Consider the following 25,180-nt stretch of genomic DNA (forward strand, 5'->3'; position numbering starts at 1 on the left):
GCCTTGATCTTCTCCGGGTTAGCTTCAATGCCTCTGTTAGAAACCAGAAAACCCAAGAGCTTGCCTGCAGGAACACCAAAAACACACTTGGCCGGGTTAAGCATCATCTTGTAGACCCGGAGATTATCAAAGGTTTCCCTCAGATCATCTATCAAGGTTTTCTCTTCCCTGGACTTAACCACAATATCATCCACATAAGCATGAACATTGCGCCCAATCTGGTTATGAAGACAGTTCTGCACGCAACGCTGATAAGTCGCCTGTGCACTCTTGAGCCCAAAAGGCATAGACACATAGCAGAAGGCTCCAAAGGGGGTGATGAACGCCGTCTTCTCCTGGTCCTTAACTGCCATTTTAATCTGATGATACCCAGAATAAGCATCCAAGAAACTTAAGCACTCGCAACCCGCCGTAGCATCAATGATTTGATCAATACGGGGAAGCGCAAAAGGATCAGCCGGACATGCCTTGTTTAAGTCCGTGTAGTCCACACACATCCGCCAGGTGCCGTTCTTCTTGAGCACGAGCACCGGGTTAGCTAACCACTCTGGGTGAAAAACTTCAACAACAAACCCGGCCGCCAAGAGCTGGGCCACCTCTTCACCAATGGCTTTCTGCCTCTCTTCATTAAACCGCCGAAGGAATTGCCTGACTGGCTTAAATTTCGGATCAACATTGAGAGTGTGCTCAGCGAGTTCTCTAGGTACACCTGGCATGTCAGAAGGTTTCCATGCAAAGATGTCCCTATTCTCACGGATGAACTCGATGAGCGTGCTTTCCTATTTTGGATCCAGATTGGCACTGATGTTAAACTGCTGAGATGAATCACCTGGAACGAAATCAACAAGTTTAGTCTCATCAGCCGACTTAAATTTCATTGCCGGCTCATGCTCCGTAGTCGGCTTTTTCAGAGAGGTCATATCTGTTGGGTCAACATTGTCCTTGTAAAATTTCAACTCCTCTGTTGCACAAACAGATTCTGCATAAGCTGCATCGCCTTCCTCACACTCCAAGGCCACCTTCCGGCTGCCGTGAACCGTAATGGTCCCACTGTGACCCGGCATCTTGAGCTGTAAATACACGTAACACGGCCGTGCCATGAACTTGGCGTAAGCCGGCCGCCCAAATATGGCATGATACGGACTTCTTATCTTGACCACCTCAAAGGTCAATTTTTCCACCCTGTAGTTGTACTCATCTCCAAAGGCCACTTCCAACTCGATTTTGCCAACTGGATAAGCCGACTTGCCGGGCACCACACCATGGAAAATAGTGTTGGACTGGCTGAGGTTCTTACCAATCAACCCCATACGACGGAAAGTCTCATAATAGAGGATGTTGATACTGCTGCCTCTATCCATGAGCACCTTAGTGAACTTATATCCTCCCACCTGAGGAGCTACCACCAAGGCCAAGTGACCCGGATTATCAACCCGGGGAGGGTGGTCCTCCCTACTCCACACAATAGGCTGCTCAGACCATCTTAAATAGCGTGGAATCGCCGGCTCAACAGCATTCACAGCCCTCTTATGAAGCTTCCGATCTCGCTTACACAGACTGGTGGTAAATACGTGATACTGTCCACCGTTAAGCTGCTTTGGACTGGTCTGATAACCCCCCTGCTGCTGTTGATAACCCTGGCCAGACTGCTGATTAAAGCCCCCTTGACCATTCTGTGGGTTAGAATTTGAGCCGCCGCCCGGGCCATGAAAACCGCCAGCGCCTGAGCCGCCGCTCGGGCCATTGTTGCCGGTAAAGGCATTGGAATTTTTAAAGGCCTTCATGATCGCGCAATCCTTCCATAAATGAGTAGCTGGCTTCTCCCTAGAGCCGTGCCTTGCACAAGGTTCATTCAACAGCTGCTCCAGCGTCGGGCCTGACCCGCCGGCTCGGGGAGGTGGCCTTCCCTTGCGTCGCTGGTTATTACCCGGTGAGCTGGCGTTGGCCACGAACTCTAGGCTGCCGTCGGCCTTGCGCTTGCCACCTCCTTGGTTCCCCGGGTTATGCTGAGGACCCTTGCCATTGTCGTTCTTCTTTCCCTTCCCTGTCCTTTCATCATCTGAAGCGGGGTCCCTGGTATTATCAGAGTCGGCATACTTGACGAGAGCCGCCATCAGCATACCCATATCATTGCAGTCGCGCTTAAGCCGCCCGAGTTTCATCTTCAGGGGCAGGAAACGACAATTCTGCTCCAACATTAAGACTGCAGAGCCGGCATCCATCTTATCAGATGAATGTATTATCTCCTTAACCCGGCGAACCCAATGTGTCGTAGACTCACCCTCCTGCTGCTTACAGTTAGTCAAGTCCACAATTGACATAGACTGCCTACAGGTATCCTTGAAGTTCTGGATGAAACGGGCTTACAGCTCAGCCCAAGACCCGATGGAATTCGGTGGTAGCCCTTTCAACCAAGTGCGGGCCGTCCCATCTAACATCATGGTGAAGTACTTGGCCATTGCCGCTTCGCTGACCTCCAGTAATTCCATGGCCATCTCGTAACTCTCGATCCAGGCTCCGGGTTGTAAATCAGCCGTGTAATTAGGCACCTTCCTAGGCCCTTTGAAGTCCTTGGGTAGACGTTCATTGCGGAGAGCCGGCACTAAACAAGGGACACCTCCAGTCCTCGTAGGGATACCCACGTCGACAGAAGTCGTCGGATAAGCCGGGGGTGTCTGGTAAGCCGTCAACTGAGGCGCCTGCTCCGCCTCTTGTCGCGCTCTGTCTTGGTCCGCTGCTTGAAAGGCTCCGTTATGAGCCGGGCCATGGCCAGGGGGCAGGTCATGGCGTCGGACATTACTTGAGCCGGTCGCGGAGACCATGTGTCTGCTATAACTCGGACTCTGGCCTGAACGAGGGGTTGAGTGGATCCTGTCTCGACTGTAAGAATACGCCTCTTGCTGCGCCAGCGCCGTCTGAAGGAGTTCTCTGACCCGGCGGGTTTCAACAACCGTTGGAGAGTCGCCGTCAATTGGGAGAGCTGCCAGCCGTGCTGCTGCGGCGACCATGTTCTCCAGCGGGTTAGCATAATGACCCGGCGGTATTGGCACATACTGAGGCGGGGCAGGGTTCACCCGGGGAGGCCCCATCACTTGTGGCTGAACAGGGGTCCCAGACCCGGGCACTATGACCCCCGGCGGGTTACTAGACCCTGCACCTGGCGTGTTGAAGAGGTTTCGAGGATCGTAGACCGGAGGGAGTCGAGATTGGGCCTTTTGATGCCTCCTTCTCATGACCTCATTGGACGCGTTCTGATCCATCGTGAGCCGGAAGGACTGCGCATGAATCAACTGGGTCTAGGCGTCGAGAGCCGCCCTCTCCGCAGCCATCCTGATCCCTTCCGCTGCCAGGTCCTCCTTGGCATTCACTAGATCTAACTTTAACTGCGCCACCTCCGCGTCATGCTGAGCTTGATCCGCTGGGTCAACCGTGGCGGTCAACAGGGCCGTCATCTTGTCCGTGAGATCCATCAGCACCTGAGCCGGCGAAGGTACCGGATTTCCTGACCCGGCGGGATTTTGGACAGGCTGGGCACCGGCCATGAAGATTCCAACCCGGGTCGGCGGCTCAAAGGGGTCCGGAATACTGTCACCATCGGAACAGCCCCTGAGCCTGCCATCTTGAAGTTGATACAACGAGTTTGACTCATCTGTGGACGACTCGCCGTCAGAGCCGGCGGCCGTCTCATCACCAGATCCAGACCCTACAGAGAGTCCTTCATGGATACATCCCACAAAAGCATGCTTCAAGGCAGGTAGGGCCCGGGCGGGTCGTGCACGCTGAGCCGTCTCAATGAGATCGGCGCCGAGATCCGGCTCGGGGCCCGGCTCACCAATCTTGCCAATGAAGACATGAATTCCGCCGAAGGGAACCCGGTACCCATACTCAATTGAGCCGGCATTGGGGCCCCAGTTTGCATCGTCGATGTAGAGCTTGCCGCGACGACTCTTGGTCATCCGGCCCACAGCGTATCCCTTGAGCCCTTCGAAGCTGCCCTTCAAGAACTCAAATCCACCGTGCACGGGCCCCACGGTGGGCGCCAACTGTCGTGGAATTGTCACGGCAGATGTCCTCAAGCTAGGACTTAGTCGTGGAGCCATCGCGGCTAGGAAGCTTAAAGGGGTTAAACGGGACAAGGAACACGAGGGTTATACTGGTTCGGCCCCTTACGGTGAAGGTAAAAGCCTACGTCCAGTTGAGGTGGTATTGATTAGGGTTTCAATGACCAGGGAGCTTAACTGCTATGCCTGGCTCTCGATGAGATCTTTTTTTCCCTAAACCGCCGCCGGGTCGTCCCTTTATATAGAGAGGTTGACGCCCCGGCAGCTCTCAGAGTCCCGGCCGGCTCCTAAGAGTGTCCAGCTCGGACTCTCAACTATTCTTGCCTTACACTACAAGTTCTATTATAATGGCGGTTGTAACTACGGGCCTTAAGCCATATCCGGGTCTTAAGCCCATCTTTGGCCCGCCGTCTTCAAGCTTGGCGCCGGGCTTCAGACGATGACCATTATGAGTAACCCGGCCCCTCCTGGCGGGTGACTCTAAGGTTTATATTCTCAACAGCCGGGATGATGAAGATGGCCACCAGTGATGGTTCCCCCCTGTAGGGTGCCGGAACGGGCTCCCGATTGGTTTTTCATGGCTACAGAGGCTTGCGGTGGCGGAACTCCCGATCTAGATTTCTTTCTGGAGGTTTATCTATTTATAGGAATTTTTGGCGTCGGTTTCACGTCAGGGGGGTCCACAGGGTAGCCGCAAGGCAAGGGGGCGCGCCCGGGGGGGGGGGGGGGCGCCCTCCACCCTTGTGTCTGCCTCGGGACTCCTCTGGTCCATCTCCGATGCCCCGTGGGTCTCTTCTGGTCCATAAAAAAATCGTAAAGTTTCACCTCGTTTGGACTCCGTTTGGTATTCCTTTTCTGTAAAACTCAAAAACAAGAAGAAAAAAAAACAGAAACTGACATTGCGCTCTAGGTTAATAGGTTAGTCCAAAAAATAATATAAAATAATATATTAATGCATATAAAATATTCAAAACAGATAATATAATAGCACGAACCAATCAAAAATTATAGATACGTTGGAGACGTATCAAAGATGTTCGTCGGCTTACCTTCGGATTCTTCTCCAGTCTCATCGTCTGCGTTGCTACCGTTGTGATTGCGGGGGATGTTGAGTATCATGATTATTAGGAAAGCTAGGATAGGACAGCGTAGGATATTATTCTACCTTGCCTTGTACTTCAAGATGATCATGTACTCCTATATATATGCCCACGAGGCTTAAGCAATACAATAAATTGTTCCATCAAATCCCTCCCTTCCTTCTAACAATGACGTCCCTCGTCCAAAGAATTCACAAATTTAGCTAAACTATCTGCATCTGTATTGACCTCTCGGCCTTTAAAATTGAATTTGCAGTTGAAATTTGTGGCTCGGCGCTTTATTTCTCTGACGATGATGCTATTAGTTCCCTGCTCAACAAATCATCGGGCAACGGGCAACGGGCAAGACACATAGCTCTCGCGCCGGGTGATACCCCGCAAGAAAAATAAAAACAAATCGGCCCGGGTGGGTCGCGACCCGGCCCATTGTGACGAGTTCTATTCGACCCGACCCCCAGTCGAGCCCTCAACTACAGCGAGCGCCCTTCGGTTCCTCCGCCTCGGCCCATCCACCCACGTCGACGACGAGCTCTCCCCTCTCGTCCCGTCTCCTCCCCCTCGCGACGCCACCGCCGCGTCGCCGGTCGCCGGCTCGCCGCCCCAGGTAGGACGTAGCCAGTCACCCCGCCCGGCCCCGATGGCTGAGGAGCTGGTGCTGGACACGGCGATCCGGGACTGGGTCCTCATCCCGCTCTCCGTGGTCATGGTGCTCATCGGCGTGCTCCGCTACTTCGTGTCCAAGCTCATGCGCTCCCCGCCGTCGGCCTCGCCCTCCCCCGACCCCAAGACCGTCAAGGAGGGGTGCGCACTCTCGCCCTTCCCCTCCCCTCCCTTCAATTCCGTCCCGATCTGGTCCCCGACTCGCCCGATCTGAGCGATCTGGATCGAGGAGCTAGCCGGGGCTTGCCTGTTTGAGAATTCTGATAGTTGCTGCCGCTGCTACTGAGCTGCTGTCTGCTGATGTAGCTGATGCGAGGGTTTTGGCTTTTGCAGGCAGGTCGTCATCAGGGCGAGGAACCTGAGGAACGGCGCGCAGTTCATCCCGGCCAAGGCCTTCAAGGCTCGCAAGCTTTATTACACCAACGGGGTAATTCCACTAGAAGCATCTGTGTTGCCAAAGCCCAATTTAGGAGACACCAGTCCAGCTTAGTCCTTTAATACTAGTTAGGATCCAGAATAGAGGGCACGCAGAGCAGTATTGTGATGGACGTCAAGAGTGTGTGGGGTTGCAGGGTTGACTTGATGATTGCTTGCTTGAATATCACGTTTTCCTTCACAAACTATTGGAGAGTGTATACCTTTGTGACATTCTTGGGTGTATTGTAGGAAGCAGGATTGCTTCATGTTCCTAAAGAGGATGCCCAGAAGGCTCAGGCGGCTATGTTTTCGGACCCAAACATGGCCATGGATATGATGAAGAAGAATCTCTCCATGATAGTTCCACAGGTTCTTTGACATGGAAATTGATTTACCTGTATCGCAATTACCACTACCTTCTACTAACACACTGTGTCATCCTTCTGCAGACACTTACATTTGCATGGGTGAACTTCTTCTTTTCCGGTTTTGTTGCAGGTATGTGCTTTGCCATGTACTATAACATATATGAATGTGATGCTTGCTCTCTTCATATGCCTTTTCCATGTTCTTACATTTGTTTCGTGCTGTTGTAAGATCATCACTTTTAAATTTTGATATACAAATGTGTGCCAATTTTAAGTCAGTAAATCTATTGTATGCAATGTTGTTCCCATTGAAGGAACTTGCGATTTTCACTGAACATTTTGGCTTAAGTGCATGAGTAGATCCAAACATGCTTCTGTCTCACTGAACATTTTGGCTTAAGTGCATGAGTTGACCAATCTTTGTGCTTCAATGGGGAACCTGCTACTGTTCATCAGTGGTGAAATTTGCATATGATGTCACGAGGAGTATATTTTGTTGTGCTTGTGGTGTCTTCAGCTATGCTATTAGCTGAAGTTAACTCTTCATTCTGTATGCCTTTAGAAATTTGTAGTTCAGATGTTCACATACTCTAATTTGCAATTATTCACTTTGCACCGTCTTCTGGACTGTGTGATTATGGGATTTTTTGTAGTACAATTCTAGAAGAAAATGATGTTTTAAGATCTAGAAGTTTATGATAAGTTCAGAGGGGTTAATGGCTGATCAGCTGATGTATGGGCATATGCAATTATGCATTATCATTTTCTATTTTCTTACGATCTTAGCCTTGGACTCACATATCTGCTGATGTCTTTTCAGCCAAAATCCCCTTTCCATTGACTCAACGATTCAGGGGAATGCTGCAAAATGGGATAGACCTGAGTACTGTTGATGTGAGCTATGTTAGCAGCCGTTCATGGTGTGTAAGAAACTGATATATTTTTTGTTAGGTATTTCCAGGGTCTAAATGTCTTAACGATTTGCTGTTTTGATAGGTACTTCCTCAATTTATTTGGCTTGAGGGGTCTTTTCAGTCTCATCCTTGGTGAAGAAAATGGTTAGAGATACACTTTATTACACTCCTATACAAACATTGCCATATTTATTGTTGTCATAACCGTTTTCCTTATGGTTTATGCAGCTACTGATGATGCCCAAAAGATGATGGCGATGGGTGGTGGAATGGGCTTTAATCCAGCAATGGTATGAGAACCTTAATCTGTATTGGAATTCATGATGTTTAACCCTGTCTTATACATATACATGTGCAGGACACAACTTTTGTAATTTCGCAAATTCACGCACATAATATAATGCACATTTTTTTATATGTACTGCACTTATAATAAATCAGATTGAATTTAGTTCGAAAAAATTGCTGTATAGCTTGAAGAAGCTTGAATGGATGATGTTTGGATTGCAGTCAGGGTTGCATATATTGTAACAATGATTTGTATAGTGAGGATATTGATGATTGCTGTTATTTACAGACCTTCGATCATTTGATGGATGGTCGTTTAGCTGGCCTGGCCTTTCAAATTTGATTGAAATGCTACCTGAGGTTTTCAGTAGCTTTTCAAGTGTTCTGTTGTGCATTGGCATTGCAACTGTCTGCTTTCCTCTGGTTCGGCTGTGCCCCTTGATCTAGGAAACTAGCAATTCACATGGTTGTGCCCTTGTGTCATTCTGTGGCCCGGAGTATCGCAATCATGATGTTTTACAATGTTTGGGTTGTTCTAATGTTGGTTTTACCCGAGTGTTTCAGTGCTCTATCTCTGTAGACTTATTATAGCACAGAAAGGCCTCACCATTTTCATTTGGCCATTTTCAGAGCTTGAGCGCAGAGAAAGACAGCCTCGACATCATCCAGCATGACTGGGCTTTACCAAAGATGGAGCGTCATGCTGAAGACGTGTTGAGGAAACTACTGAAGAATTGATCTGAACAAGCACCACTAGGCCCTGCAAGTTTTGTTTTTAGCTTGTCGACTGATCAGACAGTTATACGTTGTAATTGTATTATTATTGATATTATTTACGAGCGCTACTAATTACGAAGCCGCGAGCTATCTTTTTCACCTATGTACTCTGGCAACACTGGTAGAAAAGGATGAATGTTTCTTAATGTATGAGCTGCTTTGGGTAATCCAAGTTTGTCATTCTGTTTGGAAAATAAGATTTAAGCGTTCATGTTACGTACTAGAAGTACGTACTATATTGTTGGCCGCCTTATGGATGATTTGAGCTGTTCAAGCTTGCCGTTGTGCAAATACAATATGGTCGCTTACATATATTTACACACTGATGTATAGATATTCGTATTTTTATACTCGCTATCTTCTTACACTTCACAAATGCTCCATGCATGAGTCTACTTATTACTACGTACATGACCTGGCAGAATGAATCACATGACCGGGTAGCTCGCGAGCAGAGCGACGCCGCACAGGCCGGTGGGCATGCCGGCGTCGCGCTGCAGACGCATGTAGCCGGCCTCGCCCCACCCCGCCCCCCACGAGTTCTTGATGATCCAGTACTTCCCGGACCCCTCGTCGCCGGCGGCGCTGGTCTCGCCGTAGCCCACCACGGTGACGCCGTGGTTCACCTGCGCGGTGCACGGCCCCGAGAAGACGCCGCCGCCGTAGAGCTGCCACACGAAGCCCCCCGCGTCGACGGCCACCGACACGGGCTGCGCGGCGGCGGCCCGCAGCAGGTCCGGCTCGCTGTTGGCCGTCACGTTCCGGTACCCGGCGATGCTCACCGTGGTCTCGTTGAGCTTGGCCGTCTGGCAGACGCCGTTGACGCCCAGGTACGGGTAGCTGGCCTCGGTGGTGAGCCCGTGGTTGTCCATGACGAACTCGTAGGCCCAGCTCATGAACCCGCCGGCGCACCCCACCGCCTCCGCGTCGCAGTCCACCAGCTCCTGCTCCGACAGCGACACCAGCTTCCCATTCTTGATGTGGTTCAGCCCCTCCATGGCCGCCACCGCCGCGAACGCCCAGCACGAGCCGCAGCCGCCTTGGTTCTTCACCGGCACCACCGCCCCTTTCTTCCTCCAGTCCACCTCCTTGGGCAGAGTACTGTTATCATCGTCAATCTCTTTTTCAGGCATCGTCACCTGCGAAAAATGATCATCCAAGACCAAAACATTTGTCAGATAAACGCAGACATATCAGTATATAGACATCACAAAATAATTTTCCAACTTTCAACGATGATCCGAGAATCAAAAGTTCAAAGCTAGTATCAAACATGTACATAATTCGAGAGAAGAAAGCATCCACTTACGGGGGCAAAGTTCTCTGTTCTTGGAGCGCGCCGGCCGGCTCGTCCCGGAGCGCCTAGGCCGAGCACCTTGGCCCTGAACTCCTCGTTCGTCAGGTCGGCGAACTTGTTGTCGGTCAGCGTGTAGCTACGGCCGCCGGAGTTGAACTCCTCGATGAGCTCAACGTTCTTCCTGTACACCTCGAGCCTCCTCTGCTTCTCGCCGGCGTCGGTGTAGGCCCGGCCGTGCCTGCCCATCCACCGCTCGAACCTCCTCACCATCGGATCATCGTCGGCGATGGAGGGAGCGGCGCAGGCCGAGACGAGCAGCAGGAGAAGCAGGGAGCGCCTGGCCATTGCTGGAGCTCTTGGCCTTCGAGAGAACTGAGGCAGGAGTATGCATGAGCAGGTCGTTATGGGCTGTTTTATAATTTTATTTGATGTTGTTTTTGGCATTTAGTCCGTTTCTCATTCGATGTGTGTGATTTGGGGGTGGTCTGGTGTGCAAGCATGCACAACTGCATGTGATCTGTGCTGCAAAGAGCAACAGGTCGGGCAGTCACAAGGTTCTATAATTACAGTAGGATCTCAGAAAGAGTATCACATCATCTTCAGAGTCAGTGAACTGCATGCATTGAGTAATAGTAACTAGCAAGTTCTTCCTGAATGCATGAGACGCCCACCAGAATGTGCACCTCAACAGTTTATCACTGTCCCATATGTCAGAAGGCTAACAAGCAGGGAATAAAGGCTAGAATGCAAATGTTTTTTATGTTCAGTCAAGCAACAAGAAACGGCATTAAGGAAAAATACGGCTCTTGGAACAACACACTGGTCTTTCTGAACATTGGCAATGGTTTGCTTCTGACCGTACATAGCAACTTGTTGCATCTAGAGTTTGAGATCATGGCGTCGGCTCGAGGTCATGGCATCGGCGGCAAGGCTCCACGACATTTAGCTTGACTCTGGAGGGAACCTTTGGCTCAACATAGCTCCTGATAGCCGAGAGCCCCTTGCGAGCTTCCGCCAAAAAATCCAAGTGCAACAGCAAGCACTTGCCAGTACTGTTGGATGAGCAGCTGGCCCAAGGATGTCCTCGTGTGGTATCCAATGTAAGGCATTCGAGTGACGTCACGTTCTCAATGATATGGCATGTCAGCTCAACCAAGCTCTTCGCCGAGGAGAAACCAATGATCTTCACTGTCTTCAGGTTATCATGGCGGTGTCCTGGTACCTGCCTCAAATTTGAATGGTCTCCCACGATTGACTCATGCTTCATGTCTTTCTGCAACACCTGAAGATACAACAAGCCAAGATACTTGGATTAATGGATCCACCATTGTTTAATGTAACATCTTTGCAGGATGAACAATGACTTACATTCAAGAAGAAAGTCTCCAAGGAAGGAGAAGCATCAAAGAAGGATATGAGAGAACAATAGTCATAGGCAGGCGAAAATGTCACTGTACAAAGACTGACACTCAAGTACTTGAGGTGTAAGAATTTGCTAGGCAGCATTGGTGTATCGACCATCTACACAAAGATACATTTGATTAGTTAAAATATGCATATCACAGCTGGTATAAGAATTTGCATATTTAGAGTATACCTCACTACATGAACTCAGGGAAAGATCTTCAACATTTGGCAAGCTCAATGGGAGATCAGCACGAGCATAACATACAGCACCAGGATGGGACATGCCGAGCTTCTTCAATTGTAATGCTACTCCAAATGATATCTGTACCTGGTGGGAATCATGAAAATTAAAACTGACGAGGTTTGGAGCTTCTATCACTATCACCTGTAGAGACCTGCATTCAAACACCTTCAGGTATCTGAGCTGTTGCAGATGGAACGGAATCTTAAGGCAAGTTAGCGGACTGCATTGTGAGAGTCGCATCCATTGGAGAACAAAGCAATTGTGAAGAAGGCACCCCAGCTGCTCCTCTGTGATACTGACATAACACAAATCAAGCCTTGTCATGTTTTTCAAGCCAAGTTCAACGCTGGGAGAGAAAACACAATGGGAAAGGTGTAGACGCTGCATCGAGTTTCCATTCCCATTAGCTAAAAGAGACCATGGGAAGTTGTAGTATGGTCCCGATGCTGAAGATAGCTGAACAGTGAGTTCTTCAATCCCAGGTGTAAGCTGAACAGTGAGTTCTTCAATCCCAGGTGTAAGCTGAACAGTGAGTTCTTCAATCCCAGGTGTAACAGCTGTCTGAAGCCACCTATCAACATTGCTGACCATAGCATTGGAATAACGGAAAACAATCCTGAGTGTCTTCACACCAGTGCGTGAGCGGTTTTTTAAGATGCGGTCAACTTTTTTGGTGAAATTTCCTATTTCATCCTCTCCACACGGATTCATATTCATGCCCAGTGCTTCCATACTGAATGTAAGATTTGGATGGCATCTCCATAAACTTAGAAAGGCACGAGACACGCAAGCAGCTCGGGCAGCATCTCGCATTGGTAGTAGGGAATGTATATGACACCAGATGTCCTACATGTACAAGCATGTGAGAAAAGCTGAACATGGCCAAATGCTTATTTCAAATGGATAAAAGAAGAACAAGCCAGAGAAGAGCATAGAACCACGTCCAGAGAAGTACAAGCCACTGCTAAGAGAGGAGCTCTATGAAATGAGGAATTATATCTAGTCCTTATTGAGATAGCAGGGTAGCAGGGGATCTAACACTCACAACAGGCATTCTTCTTCGGACAGTTAGAACAAAGCAAAGCTACTGATGCAGTAGGACTGTAGCAGGTTGCAGCACTAAAGAAATGTATGTTTATACTGTACTTCTTATTTAGCTAGCACAGGTCAACCAATTGGCACAGTTAAAGCATTCATGGTGAACAAACATGCAATATAAGTTATTTCCATTATCAGCATCTCACAATGTACCTCCGGAAGTTGTGGCCCGGAGTATTCTGCTCTTTCGCCCTCTCTTTCAACCCATGAACCAATCGATCCATCTGCACCACTTAATGCATGATTATCATCAAACCAACATTAGAGAAGGCCTTGTTTGGTTACATGAGAACAGATACTCTAGTGGAAAAAATCCACCCAGGAAATGGGTTGATCCACTGCTGTCACCCAATCCCCACAGGGATCAATCCCTTCCAACTACCTTAAACCCTGCCACCTCAAATTGGATAGTGTAAGAGGAACAGGTTCAACAAGTCTATTCTCGTTTGCCTTAGGCTAATGACACTTGTGTGGGTAAATGACATATTTGGCGTAGAAACATGATGCACCTTGGCAAACCAAGACTACCTTGACAGTGAAAACTTTAAGTACACTCTCGTTTTGTGCATCCAAACTGATTCTCCATGGTCCATACAGATCAAACAGAAATTGAGAAAGAGAGTAAAATAATTGCTAAAAAAATACACTGATATCTGGCAGAACCAAAATGATGCCTAACAAGACTATATGAGCATAGTAACTTCATCTGCTGGAATTGAAGTCATAAAGAATTTCTACACACCCTCAACTGGTCGAATAGGAAGCACCATGTGGCAGCACTGGTCTCTTCTTTCACCTTCAGCTCATCTGAATCAGTAAAGTTACTACGAATTAATGAGGTTGGCAAAAGCAAAAGGAAACACAGTACTGGAAGAAGAAAATTCAGACAATTTTATAATTCGATAACAGACCAGCGATATGTAATCAACAGGGGTAAATTGCCATGATTAAACTGGAAAGAAGTATGGGCTTCTCCATGACTTGTTGAGGTTCAAGAATATGCCGAGCTAATAATAATGAATGTCGATCCAATTATCCAACATTAAGAAGCAGCAGATTACTCCTAGTTCAATCCACTCTTCTCATATTCATATTAACAATTGTAAAACAGGCAACTAAATCACCTTACCCAATCAATCATTTTTTTTTCTTTTCCTAGTAAGGAAGTGCTAACCAAAACAACGAGATAAAAACAGCAATTAAGACAAGATAATAGCTACAAGATTACAGGAAACATGGTCCTGACAGGACACAGCCTGAACTGGAGGACTGATTTTCCTGTGTGACATAAAGCCAACTTATCTAGCATAGCAGGCCATCACAAATAAGAAGTGAACATAAAGAAAGAGAGCTTTCCCTCATATATAAAACTAATGAGCTGAAGCAATACTTCGACACATATCTTTCAAGCCTTCTTCAGTGTGCAAGATGCTTTGTTAAGTACAGTAACTTCTAACTTGTAAATAATTTGAGTCAGCACAAGATAATAAACTCAAACAAACCATCATACAATTAATTAAGATACTAATTAGCACAAGATCCTAACCAGGAACTAGGAACCTAATGATCTCAAATCGTATAGCACTAGCAGATAATAATCTTGATCTGCTAGTGTAGCGCTAGCACAAGCTCCTAACACTGCCCTCCACAAGCTACAAGTCGTAGCCTTGTAGGAAGCTGCACTCAGCACTCTTGCCTACCACACTTCTAGTTCAGCACAAGCTGAACATTCACAGCCTACAGGATTCACATAAGGCCAGCAGGATGACCATTTCGGTAACAACATTTATTTTATCATGTCATATAGTGCTCCGTACTATTCGTAACAATTTTCATCTTGAACCGATAAAAACTGGAAGCTACACATCATGCACTTAGTAGCAGCATGGAACAAGAAAATAATTTATTTCTTCCATAATACCTTGAAAGTAATACCAGAGCAACTCTAGACACAACAGCTGAACAGAAGCAACTTGTACAACATGGAAGGTTGCCCTCTTGTATTGACAGATTCAAGAAATCAGATCTAACCGAAACATACACATATTTTTTTTTCGAGAATGACGGGGGGCCAGGGCCCCACCGGTTGTTGTATTACTCGAAAGACTTGGCAGTCATACAGAGTTTTTCATCGAAGAGATAAAAAACTACCAACTAAGCAGCAAAAACCGAAGAGGGGGAGAGGGAGAGTTACAGGGCCGAAAGAAAAAAAGCACGCGTCTCCAGGAACAGCGCGCGATCAGGAGCGTTGTAACGGCGGCTCCAGAGCATGATGTCGTCCGCAGTTCTGGAGAGGATGTCGCCAACGTCGCGGTCGACGCCGTTGAACGTGGCGTTGTTCCGGGCTTTCCAGATCTGCCAAAGCAGCACTAGGAGCCCGTCCTTCCAGAGCGGAGGCGAGGTCGGAGCTCCCGGGGGCGAGGAGAGAATCCCGCCAACCGAGTCGAAGGGGCCCAGTCCAAGGCGGCGCCAGGTGGAGGCTGCGCGCGCGCACGAGGTGAAAATATGCACAGCAGTCTCCTCCGCGGAGCAGGAGGCACACATACTAGAGGGGGCGCAGTTCTTCGCGAACAGGTTCACACGCGTGCTGAGGCGGTCACGAGCCAGCAAGCAAGCGAAGATCTTGATCTTCCTGGGAAGTTTGGAGCACCAAATGTCGATGGAGGTCTGACAGAGCACTCCATTGGAGGAGAGAACCCGAAACGCAACGCGTGAGCTGAACGCTAGGTCCTCGCCCCAAGCCATGAACCGGCGGTCCGGAGTGTCACCAAGCTGCATGGCACGGATGAGAGCCCGGACCTCTCCCAGCTGAGAAGTAGCTACAGAGGAGAGGCGTCTCTGAAGATGAAGACCGTCGAGGGCGACCGCCGCCACGGAGGCGTTGGGGCGCGTGGAGTAGGAGAAGAGCGCCGCGTACTCGAAGCAGAGGGCACCACCGGGGCACCAGCGGTCATGCCAGAAGGAGGTAGTGCGCCCGTCCCCAAGCGCCACACGGGTGATGGCCCTGTACGTGGGGAGCCCCCGGCGGACGATGACCTCGAGGAAGGAAGGAGCCGAAGAGCAGTCGCCAACGTCCCCCCTGATGCTGCGGAGGAACCAGCTCTTCCAAGGGGGACAGTCCGGTTGGTGAAGCTTGTGGACGAAGTTGAGGAGCAGGCACATGTTCTGTCGTCGTAGATCGCGGATCCCGAAGCCACCCTCCTGCACATCTGCACACACATTATCCCAAGCAACAAGACAGCGAGCGCCAGAGCACGTATCCTTGCCGGTCCAAAAAAAGGCACGACGTCTACGGTCGATCATCTCAATCACACCAGAGGGAAGACGATAGGAGCACATAAAATAAGTAGAGAGGTTATTAAGGACGGCATTACAAAGTACCATTCGGCCACCAGAGGAAAGGAGCAGGGCACGCCAGCCCGAAAGGTAACGGTCGAAAGAACGGATGAGGGGGTCATAGGCGGAGATGGGGAGCTTATGGGGAGACAGGGGGAGTCCTAAGTAGGGTTGAGGAAAAGAAGAGATAGGGCAGCCCAGGATCCCAGCCAAGGCCGCCGACAGTTCACCACTGCAGTGCATCGGGATGAACCCAGATTTGTGGAAGTTTATGGCGAGTCCGGTAGCGAGGGCAAAAGCGTCCAGCAAGGTTTTGAGGTGGGTAACCGAGGGAATGTCAGCGCGGCAGAGGATAAGGGTATCGTCGGCGTATTGCAGAACGGGGCACGGGAGGGAAGGGTCAATGGGGTGGGCGAGCCGCCCCTCGTCGGAAGCACGGCGAATGAGACGTTGAAGGACATCCGCAATGATAATAAAAAGGTAGGGGGAGAGCGCGTCTCCCTGACGCAGGCCGTTGCGACAAAGGATCCAGTCCCCAGGAACATTATTTAGGAGAACCGAGGTGTGACCGGTAGACAAAATAGCGCGAATCCAACCGCACCACTTAGAGTCAAAACCCCGAGCCGAGAGGACGGCAAGGAGGCTGGCCTAGTTGACGGAGTCGAACGCCTTCCGGAAATCGATTTTAAACACCACAGTAGGAGCTCGCCGGGTGTGGCAAACGCGAAGAAGGTCAGCAGCGTAGACAATATTCTCAGAGATGCGGCGGCCAGGGAGGAACCCTGTCTGATCGGGGTCAACTAGAGAGTGAATGTAGCGCTGCAAACGGGAGCACAATGCTTTGGTGATGGCCTTCATGATGCAGTTTTGCAGGGAGATGGGGCGGAAATCAGACGGCGAGCGAGCTGCCTCAAACTTAGGGAGAAGGACGAGGAAGGCTCGGTTTATGCGGGTGAGATCGAGAGTACCGTCATAGAAGTCATGGAAGACCCCTTCGACATCCGCAACGACAGTATCCCAGAACGAGGCGTAGAAAGAGGGGCCGAAACCATCCGGTCCGGGGCTGGAGAGACGGTTCATGTCGAGAAAGGCCCGACGGATCTCGTCCGGGGAGAAGGGGGCCGTGAGGTCACCGGGGAGCGGAGTCGAGTCGGGGTAGAGGTCCGAGAGGGAAAAACTCCAGCAGCAGGCTGGCGCCGTACCCAGGAGATCCTTGTAGAAGGTCCGGAGGGCAGCAGCTTTGTCCTCATGAGAATGGAGGTCGACCCCGTTGACAGAAAGGACGGGGATACAGTTTCGCCGGAAACGTGAGGAGGCGGAGGCGTGAAAGAAGCCAGTATTCTCGTCCCCATCCACGGCAAAGCGAACTTTGGCACGGAGCTTCCAGTACAGGACCCGCTCTTTGATGGAGAGGTGCAGGGCGTCGATAGTGAGAGTTCGGAGGAGACGCTCGAGGGAAGAGAGGGGGCGCAGCTCTTCAACGCGATCAAGGAAGCCAACGAGCACGCGGCAGTCCTGCTCACGGCGGGAAGCAGGCGCCGCCCGTCTCTTCCAGCGTTTACAACAAAGCCTAACTTGACGAAGACGAGCAACGAGTCGAGCAGTAGGATCCGGCCGAAAAGTGGAGGCCCAAGCTGCAACGACCGCAGAGCGGAACAATGGGTGCAGCGCCCAAGCCTTCTCATAGCGAAAGATGCGGGTTTTGGGGGCGGCGGAAGAGATCGACGCAACCAGGGGGACGTGGTCGGACGTAGAGCGGGTGAAGGATGAGAGGGTGGAAGTGGGAAACCTAGCATCCCACGACACGTTGACAAGGACCCGGTCGAGCCGAGCAAGGATTGGGGAGGACTGGCGGTTGGACCACGTGTAAAGACGGTAGCGGAGGGGGAGGTCAATTAGAGAGAGCTCATTGATGAAGTCATTAAAGAGTGCGGCCTCGGTCCGGCAGAAATTAGCATTGTTGCGGTCTTCGGGAGAACGAGTAAGATTGAAGTCGCCCAAAACGGCCCATGGGATGGCGTCACCGGGGGCATGGCCGGAGAGCTCGGCAAGGAAGGCGGGCTTGGACGCGTGGTCGCAGGGAGCGTAAACATTCGTGATGCGGACAAGGGAATTGTTGTGACAGAGATTCAAGTCAACAGAGAGCACGCGAGGGGAGCAAAGGTTACTAGCGATGGAGAAGACGCGGCAGTCCCAAGCAGTGCAAAGCCCACCTGACGAGCCGACCGCGTCAGCCAGGAGGAACGAGCGCAACACATTTGGGAGGAAGGAGTCAGATTTGCGCGAGTCCGGGGCTACAAGTTTAGTTTCCTGAAGAGCGAGGGAGGGGGGCTGCATGGCCTCGATATCCGCGCGTACGTCGCGGCACTTGCATGCAGTGCCAAGGCCACGCACATTCCACGTACAGAGGGAAAACGGGCTAATCATGGGAATCGCAAGTCTCCAGGCGCAATGAGAAGAAAACACACATCACAGGCTTGATTGGAATAACAAGTGGGCCTAAGGCCATTACATACCCCACGGGGGAAAAGAAAAAAGAAGAGAGGATAACGCGCTCCGACAACCCCTCGTCGGGATCCACGGACGGGAGCACGGCAAGCCTGTGGAACTAAAAAGGAGCAGGGGAGGAAAGAAACATGCAGGGGGCCCAACAGGAGAAAAACGCCGATGGAGAGCAGGGGCCCCGGGGAGTTGCATGCAGATCATGGGGCGCGGGCAGCCACCTCAGCGCGGGCCCCGGCTGCAAGAGCATCAGGGTCCACACCGCAGGGAGCACCCAGCTCCTGGAGCAGACGAAGAGGCATGGGAGGAACGACGCCATCGTCCTCGCCGATGCCCGCAGCCCTGATAGCAGCACGGAGACGCGGAGAGCCCTTGGAGGAGTCGAACCGCGCCGCCTTCACCGCTTTGGCCCGCTCAAGCATCTTCACGTATGCGGCCGGCTCCTTCCCGGCAAGGCGCAGGCTGCGACGCCCCTCCACGAACTAGGAGTCGACGGCGCGTTTGCGAAGGCAGCGGCGCTTGCGCACGGCGTGCTCGTGCTCGTCGTTGCAGAGGTCGGAAGGCGCCAGGAGAGGAGCCTCTGCATCAGCCGCGGCGAAGACCACCCCAGAAGAGAGGGAGGAGTCAGACGCAGCCTCGGACTCGGCCTCGCACTCCGGGACAAGGGCCGTGGCCGGCGGGAGGAGGGAGCACCAGCGGGTGGGGAAGGGCTCCGTCAGAAGGCACGAGAGGCGACGGCCGATCTCGCGCCGGAGGCGAGCCAGGGCGAGGCTGTCCTGGCCGCCCGAAGCGCCGACCGGGGGCGCGGGAGCAAAGGGGGCCGCCTCAAGCGAGAGGGACCCGAACCCGCGGAGGCTCTCAGTGTCGATGTCGTCCATAGCCGAGGAGCGGCGCACACGCGGGGAGGGTGGAGGCGAGCCGCCGGACGGCTCGAACTGGTGGGAGGAGACGGAGGAGCCATCCTCGGCCACGGTCCAGGAGCGGACCCGTCGGATGGACACGTCCGTAGAGAGGTCGCCGTCGTAGTTGCGGAGAAGCAGCGCGTGCGGGACGTCGTCCTCGTGCTCCAGGCGGATGACGAGGCAGACCGCGGAGAAGTCCAGCTCGTTGAGGCAGAGGGGGTCGATGCAGCAGACGTTGCCGACGGAGCGGAAGGCATTGCGGATGCCGGCCTCATGCCAATGCTCGAGGGGGAAGCCGGTGGCCGAGAGTTGCGCGAAGCACGTGTACTCCCAGCCGAAGCGGTTCTCACCGTTCTCCGGCCGCTCGAGGAGGATGACGTGGCCGTCGAAGGGGAGCGGGAAGAACTCGCGAATGGCGAACTCTCGAGCGGGCTCCGAGGAGAAGATCACCATCAAGGCGCCGTAGTGGGACGGCGCTAGGCGCACTGGAGGGTTGCCGGCACGCTGCTCAAACGCCCGACGCAGGAGGTCCGCCGGGCTTGGCGATGGTGGGTCGATGAGGGCATATGCGAAGCAGCGGGAGTGCGCCATGTCCACCATGGGCATGAAGCACTCGGCGTACTCCGGGCGGCATCGCGCAGCCGGCTCATGAGCGCCAGCGGAGCTGCCGGCCGCAGGGTTGGGGCCCCCGGCAGCCGCCGGCTCCATCGGAGTGTCGGGGGAGCTCGCGCCGGAGGAGGAGGGAGCGCCGCGGGGGAACGGAGTCGGGGGGCATGAGAAGAAGGGCATGGTACGCTCGGCCTCGACCTCCCTGTAGTACCGGGTCATCCGGTGCTCACGGGGAGGCGAGCGGACGGGGGAGGTGGAGCGGGACCGGGCGGAGGGGAGTGGGAGAGCACGTCGGAGAGCCTGCAAGGGGACGACGGCGGAGATGAGTACCGGGGAGGTGAGACAAGGAGAGTGGAGGTGGGGGAAGAAGGGATGAGCATAAGGGGATCAAACTTACATTGCGAGCTGATGTGGCTGGAACGACCGCAGTCACGGCACCACACGGGGTCACGGCAATCTCGGACGAGGTGAGCCGAGGAATAGCACTTGTGGCATAGTTTCTTGACCGGCGAGGGGAGGAAGGCTAGGATGCGCCGAAGACTGTGTGGAGGAGCTGCAGGGGAGAGCAGCGCCTCTTTATAGGAACGAGGCGGGGAGGGCGAGCCACGGGGGGAGAGAGGGTCCGGAGAAGCGGGGCATGGGCGTGCGGGGGCCGGAGTAGCGGGGCATGGGCGCGCAGCGCCGCAGAGGCCATCGCCGGGTAGCCGGATTCGCGGAGGAGAGGGGGAGTGGCTAGGGGAGACGGGCCGGGAGGGAGGGCGGGATTCTGGGGTGAGGGAGACGGGTCAGGAGGAGGGGCGGGAAGAAGAGAGAGAGCAGGGGGCGAGGTAGGAGAAGACGGGGCGGGGGAGAAGCATGGGGGCGCCACGCACGTCGCGTCCGGGCGCCAGGAGGGCAGGGGATAAGGCGGGAGGGGATGGGCTGTCAGGACGCACGCGCAGGATGGAGGGCGCGGCTTCTAGGGCGCGCTGACCGGAGGGGATCGGGGGGGGATTGGACGCATGCAAGGGCGAGGGGATCGGGGGAGGAATCGGGGCACGCACAAGGTCCACGTCAACGGTGGGGGCCGGGCCCACCTGCATGTGGGCATGCGCAGCCGCGGCAACCGCGTCCGCCCTGCGGCGGTGAAGGAGCAAGTCCGTCCGGCCGAGGCGCAGGCACGCCGTGGCGACAATGAAGTTGGCGACGTCCGGAGACGCAGCAGAAGCAGTCAATTGCAAGAAACCACCACATTTGTGGCTAGGTTTGCAGAAAACCACCAACTCGTTAATCCGTTGCAAAAAACACCGCAAAATCACTTAAGTCATTGCAAAAAGCACTGATCGGGTGATTTGGCCCGTTTGATCACTTTCTGACAACCGTGGCCCAATTGTAAGGTGCTGACATGGCAAAAAATTAACATACACACCCCTGATCTAAAATAAAAAAAACAATCAACCCCAGCAGCACTACTGCCGAAGCAGCTCGAGCTCGACCGGCACGGCGGCGCCCTGGCCCTGCCGTCCGCCGGGATGTAGTGGCAGGGAGCGTGAGCCTCGGTAGGGCGGACGCGCAGACAAGGAGGAGATGGGCAGGAGCGAGCCGGTGAGCGCGGCGTGCGCGGCCCCGAGCTCTTCGCGGTGGCGGATGACCGTGGTACATCATGCCGCCACTGCTCCGCCACGGGCTAGTTCCACCGCATTCAGCCATTCACCACTAGCTCCGGTCGTTGCTGCGTTCAATTAGGCGGCTACCTCGTCGCCCCAGCACCTGTGCAAGCTCGTGGACTATGCAGAGGCTGGGAGCAGGGCGTCAACGTTTATGGTGCAGCGCAGCTCGGGAGGGAGGAGGGAGGAGGAGGAGAGAAGGGCCAGACGGGCGGCGGAGGGAAGCTCGCCGGAGTAGCGACGCCGTTTTGCCCCGTCCACCCAGGCCCATCCCCAGCTCCCGCTCGAGCTGCAGCACGAGCACGAGCTTGTAATCTAGCCGGTGGCCAAAATTGATCCAACAGCTTGCGTGTAGGTGTGTCTGCGTGCGCATCTGGTCGAAAAAATCAATCAACCTGCTGGCCGGCTAGCTTGGCTAGCGACTGAGAGAGGTGGGGGCTGTGGGCCGCCGTGGAATCCAGTGCCGTCGACATGGCCGTGGTTGGGCTGGCAGCGGTTGGGCAGGTTGGGGCGAGGTGCGCGCGCGGTTGCTGCGGGCGGACGAGGCCATCATCTGGGCACGGCGGAGCAGGACATCGACGGCGACGTCATCAGGTTGGAGCGAGCCACGGTGGGTGGGCTTCCTGCGGCGGTGACGGGAGCCTGCGGGGGCGGCGCGGTTGGGTGTCGATCGGATCGACAGCAGGGGATTGAGAGCAAGGGCTTGATTGCTTTTTATTTTTAGATCCAGGGGTGTGTATGACATTTGTTTGCCAAGTCAGCTATTGACAGCCGGGCCCAACTTGTCAGAAAGTGATTAAGTGGCCCAAATCACCTGATCGGTGCTTTTTGCAACAAGTTTGTTGCTAATGCGGTGTTTTTTGCAACGGATTAACGAGTTGGTGGTTTTCTGCAAACCTAGTCGTAAATGTGGTAGTTTTCTGCAATTGACTCTCTTGCGCCGCTGCCCTCGCCTGTAGGTTCTTTTTTTTTGAAATTGAGTGAGGGTTTCTTGCGCCGTCGCCTTCAGAGTTCAGAAGGGCAGCAGACGGTTTTTTTGGCACGAGAAGGAAAAAAACCATCCAACAGCAAACAAAAGTTCAATTTTTTGTTGGGCAGCCCTAAAACACATCACGAAGTATTACAAATATACTACAACAGTTCGGTTGGGTCCCGATGTGCCAATCATCACCCAGACTAGTCTGCTGATGATGGAGTTTCAAATGTCAGCTTTGTTCATTGCGAAAGAGAAATCAATCTTGTTGTTGATTGTTTAGCAAAGCACTGTTTTAGTCTTAATTTATCTGAATTTTGGGACTCAAATGTCCCTGACTTTATTCTTTCACATATTGTAAATGACATGGCTATCATATGAGGAATAAAGTTATTTATGTTCAAAAAACATACAACACTTCGGTTGCTGCCGCAAAACAAAACGGCACCCAGTCACACACCCACGACCTTCTCAAACCCACCCAGCTGCGCACCCGCGCCGCCTCCTGCAGATCCACGGTTGTCACACCCTGCCAACATCGGATCTCACGGCACCCAACTTGCCAACCGCCGGACCAGCTAATCGCGCCGTCGTTGCCCCCTTTCTGCTGCAATCCGATGCGCACCCGCAAACGGAATTTGATGTCTGCCATGCCGCCGTCACACCTGCGTCGCCTCTCTTCCTCGTCGCCGCCTTCTTCCCTGGCACTGTCACCTCCTCGCCACGCCGCTAAAGGGCAAGGCAAGGGTGGATTCAAGGGGGTTCGGCCCCGGCCGTCCGACAACCATGGTGTCGAGCTCCAGCGCGGTGCTTGGAGGTACTGGCTTGGCACCTACCCGACAGCTGACATGCCGCATGCACCTACGACGTCGCGGTGCCACGCTCGAGGCTAATTTTTTCAAAGATCGAGTCTTGAGCAGATGCGCAGCTCGTCGGGCCGCCGGTGACAATCAAGTCTAGCAAAATCAAGCTAGCTACCCGCATTTTCATCAAGGTGTGGAACAACGTCAGAGAGAGCGACGGGGAGGCAATGGCGGCGTTTTGCGAGGGCACTTTCAGAGTATGTGCATGCCGAGATGGAGTTCTATTGGAAGAGGGATCTCAAGTAGACTAACGGCAAGAACGACACCGAGGTGGGGCCTTCATCATCAAGGCCAAGAAGAAGAAGGATGCAGGACCCTCCGGCATGGTCAACGTCGATTCCGACAGCAGGAGTGACGCGTCCGATGATATAGAATTTCGCCCAATGTCGGCAATCTTAGCATAGATTGAATTCTTATGAAGGACTTTGGTGGTGATTGTGGTGAATAACTGAATGCCCAATTATTTTCCTACCCAACATGCTATGATTCAGAAACATGGCGCACAGAGCATAGAAACATGGGATGCTCAGCCCAAACAGAAAAAACACGGCTAAACTCGTCGCCCAGGGACACAACCCAAACCAAACTAACAGGACGACCAATATCTCGAAACCCATCGCTGAGGACGCCGCGAGCAAACAAGACAACACCTTCATGAAGGAGAACAACGCCGAGGCGCCGTCGCCGTCCGATCCGAGAAGCCGGACCTAGGGTTTCCTTTGACGCTCGAAGAGGGGCACAGATAGCAGCCATGGCCGTGCCCCCAAGAAGGGAATAACACCCACAGGTGTCGCCGCTGCCAGCATCGAAAGGTCGAACAAGGATTTCCCTTGGCCGAGTCTGAGCAGTCCCAAGCCGCCGGAGCAAAATTCGAATATGAGGAAGTCTGGTCGTGGGCTGAAACCGCCACCACAAGATGGGGAGCTACCGGAAGAAATGACCTGCAGAAGGGCGGATGGGCCACATAGGTGGGAGGGGTTGGGCAGTCGCTCGAAAAACGGAGGGGGCAATGGCGGCCGAAAACCTAGACGAGCCAGGATCTGGAGAGGAGCGCAGATCTAGGCTGCCTGGACCGGAGCCGTAGGAACGCCCGGTGAGTTGAATGAGCTGGAAGGGGACGCAGCTCCAAGAGCCCGATGGAGTCGAAGCCGCACGGGGGGTGGATGAAAGCCAACCAAGCGCACCTGCAAATGGGGGTATGCGGAGCCACCAACATCCCGATAATCCGAAGGAGCCGGAAGATGACGTAGCTCGAACATAGGGGTGCCGGATCTGGAGATGCTCCAGCCAGTCATGGACACAGGTCCATGACGGGGCCGCATCTGCAGGGGGGAGGGGGCGAATGAGGCGCTAGCCAACCAAGTTCCCGACCAGCGCACTGCAAAAGGCATACGCCATCGGGCAACCATCCAAGTCCACCAAGGAACCACCACCCAGAGCCATGGCCGCAGCTCGGGGGAGAAGGAACGCCATCGCGATGCCCCAAAGGCCGACCGACCCAGCCAAGAAGCCTCGACACTATCCACCCGGATCCGGCGCCGGCAGCAGCAGGGGTGCCGGAGGCCGCACAGATTTGGCTCGTGAGAACGTGGTTGGGGCGAGGACGCGCCAGTGACGGATGGGGTAGCCGGAGCCCGCAGGGAAGGGGATGAACGAGGCCTCGGGAGGAGGAGCCAAAGGTAGCACGTCGGCGCCGGAGCGCGACGGGATCCGATGGG

General features: G+C 53.2%; 4 protein-coding genes across 4 annotated transcripts; 1 reads left to right on the top strand and 3 right to left on the bottom strand.

Annotated features, from left to right (window-relative positions):
* Window positions 1-5,586: 5,586 nt before the first annotated feature.
* Window positions 5,587-8,782, top strand: LOC109774705 (uncharacterized). The gene is made up of 8 exons (XM_020333470.4): window positions 5,587-5,962; window positions 6,155-6,248; window positions 6,488-6,607; window positions 6,688-6,736; window positions 7,427-7,526; window positions 7,603-7,664; window positions 7,749-7,810; window positions 8,439-8,782. The coding sequence occupies exons 1-8, from the start codon at window positions 5,799-5,801 to the stop codon at window positions 8,544-8,546; spliced, it is 759 nt and encodes a 252-aa protein (XP_020189059.1). The 5' UTR covers window positions 5,587-5,798; the 3' UTR covers window positions 8,547-8,782.
* Window positions 8,783-9,013: 231 nt separating this feature from the next.
* Window positions 9,014-10,234, bottom strand: LOC109774704 (senescence-specific cysteine protease SAG12-like). The gene is made up of 2 exons (XM_020333469.3): window positions 9,895-10,234; window positions 9,014-9,724 (listed from the first exon to the last, which is right to left on the bottom strand). The coding sequence occupies exons 1-2, from the start codon at window positions 10,225-10,227 to the stop codon at window positions 9,014-9,016; spliced, it is 1,044 nt and encodes a 347-aa protein (XP_020189058.1). The 5' UTR covers window positions 10,228-10,234.
* Window positions 10,235-10,590: 356 nt separating this feature from the next.
* Window positions 10,591-22,633, bottom strand: LOC109774703 (uncharacterized). Its single transcript, XM_020333468.3, has 6 exons — window positions 22,524-22,633; window positions 13,374-13,455; window positions 12,785-12,855; window positions 11,480-12,379; window positions 11,251-11,403; window positions 10,591-11,164 (listed from the first exon to the last, which is right to left on the bottom strand). Exons 2-6 carry the CDS (start codon window positions 13,399-13,401, stop codon window positions 10,775-10,777), a joined length of 1,542 nt encoding a protein of 513 aa, XP_020189057.2. The 5' UTR covers window positions 13,402-13,455; window positions 22,524-22,633; the 3' UTR covers window positions 10,591-10,774.
* LOC141022914 (uncharacterized) lies at window positions 14,822-15,793 on the bottom strand. The gene has a single exon (XM_073499196.1). It carries the CDS (start codon window positions 15,791-15,793, stop codon window positions 14,822-14,824), a length of 972 nt encoding a protein of 323 aa, XP_073355297.1.
* Window positions 22,634-25,180: the final 2,547 nt, after the last annotated feature.

The sequence above is a fragment of the Aegilops tauschii genome, chromosome 5, assembly GCF_002575655.3.
Source record: "Aegilops tauschii subsp. strangulata cultivar AL8/78 chromosome 5, Aet v6.0, whole genome shotgun sequence".
Classification (NCBI taxonomy): domain Eukaryota; kingdom Viridiplantae; phylum Streptophyta; class Magnoliopsida; order Poales; family Poaceae; genus Aegilops; species Aegilops tauschii.

Excerpts from the sequence above, each read along its gene's own strand:
- LOC109774703 (XM_020333468.3), bottom strand. The coding sequence starts at position 13,401 with ATGGTGCTTCCTATTCGACCAGTTGAGG. Across the intron at positions 12,380-12,784 it reads CCGGGCCACAACTTCCGGAG|GACATCTGGTGTCATATACA; the intron begins GTACATTGTGAG and ends TTGTACATGTAG. Across the intron at positions 11,404-11,479 it reads CCCTGAGTTCATGTAGTGAG|ATGGTCGATACACCAATGCT; the intron begins GTATACTCTAAA and ends ATCTTTGTGTAG.
- LOC109774705 (XM_020333470.4), top strand. The coding sequence starts at position 5,799 with ATGGCTGAGGAGCTGGTGCTGGACACGGCGATCCGGGACTGGGTCCTC. Across the intron at positions 6,737-7,426 it reads CTTTTCCGGTTTTGTTGCAG|CCAAAATCCCCTTTCCATTG; the intron begins GTATGTGCTTTG and ends ATGTCTTTTCAG. Across the intron at positions 7,811-8,438 it reads TGGGCTTTAATCCAGCAATG|AGCTTGAGCGCAGAGAAAGA; the intron begins GTATGAGAACCT and ends GGCCATTTTCAG.
- LOC141022914 (XM_073499196.1), bottom strand. The coding sequence starts at position 15,793 with ATGTGCCTGCTCCTCAACTTCGTCCACAAGCTTCACCAACCGGACTGT.
- LOC109774704 (XM_020333469.3), bottom strand. The coding sequence starts at position 10,227 with ATGGCCAGGCGCTCCCTGCTTCTCCTGCTGCTCGTCTCGGCCTGCGCC. Across the intron at positions 9,725-9,894 it reads GAACAGAGAACTTTGCCCCC|GTGACGATGCCTGAAAAAGA; the intron begins GTAAGTGGATGC and ends CATTTTTCGCAG.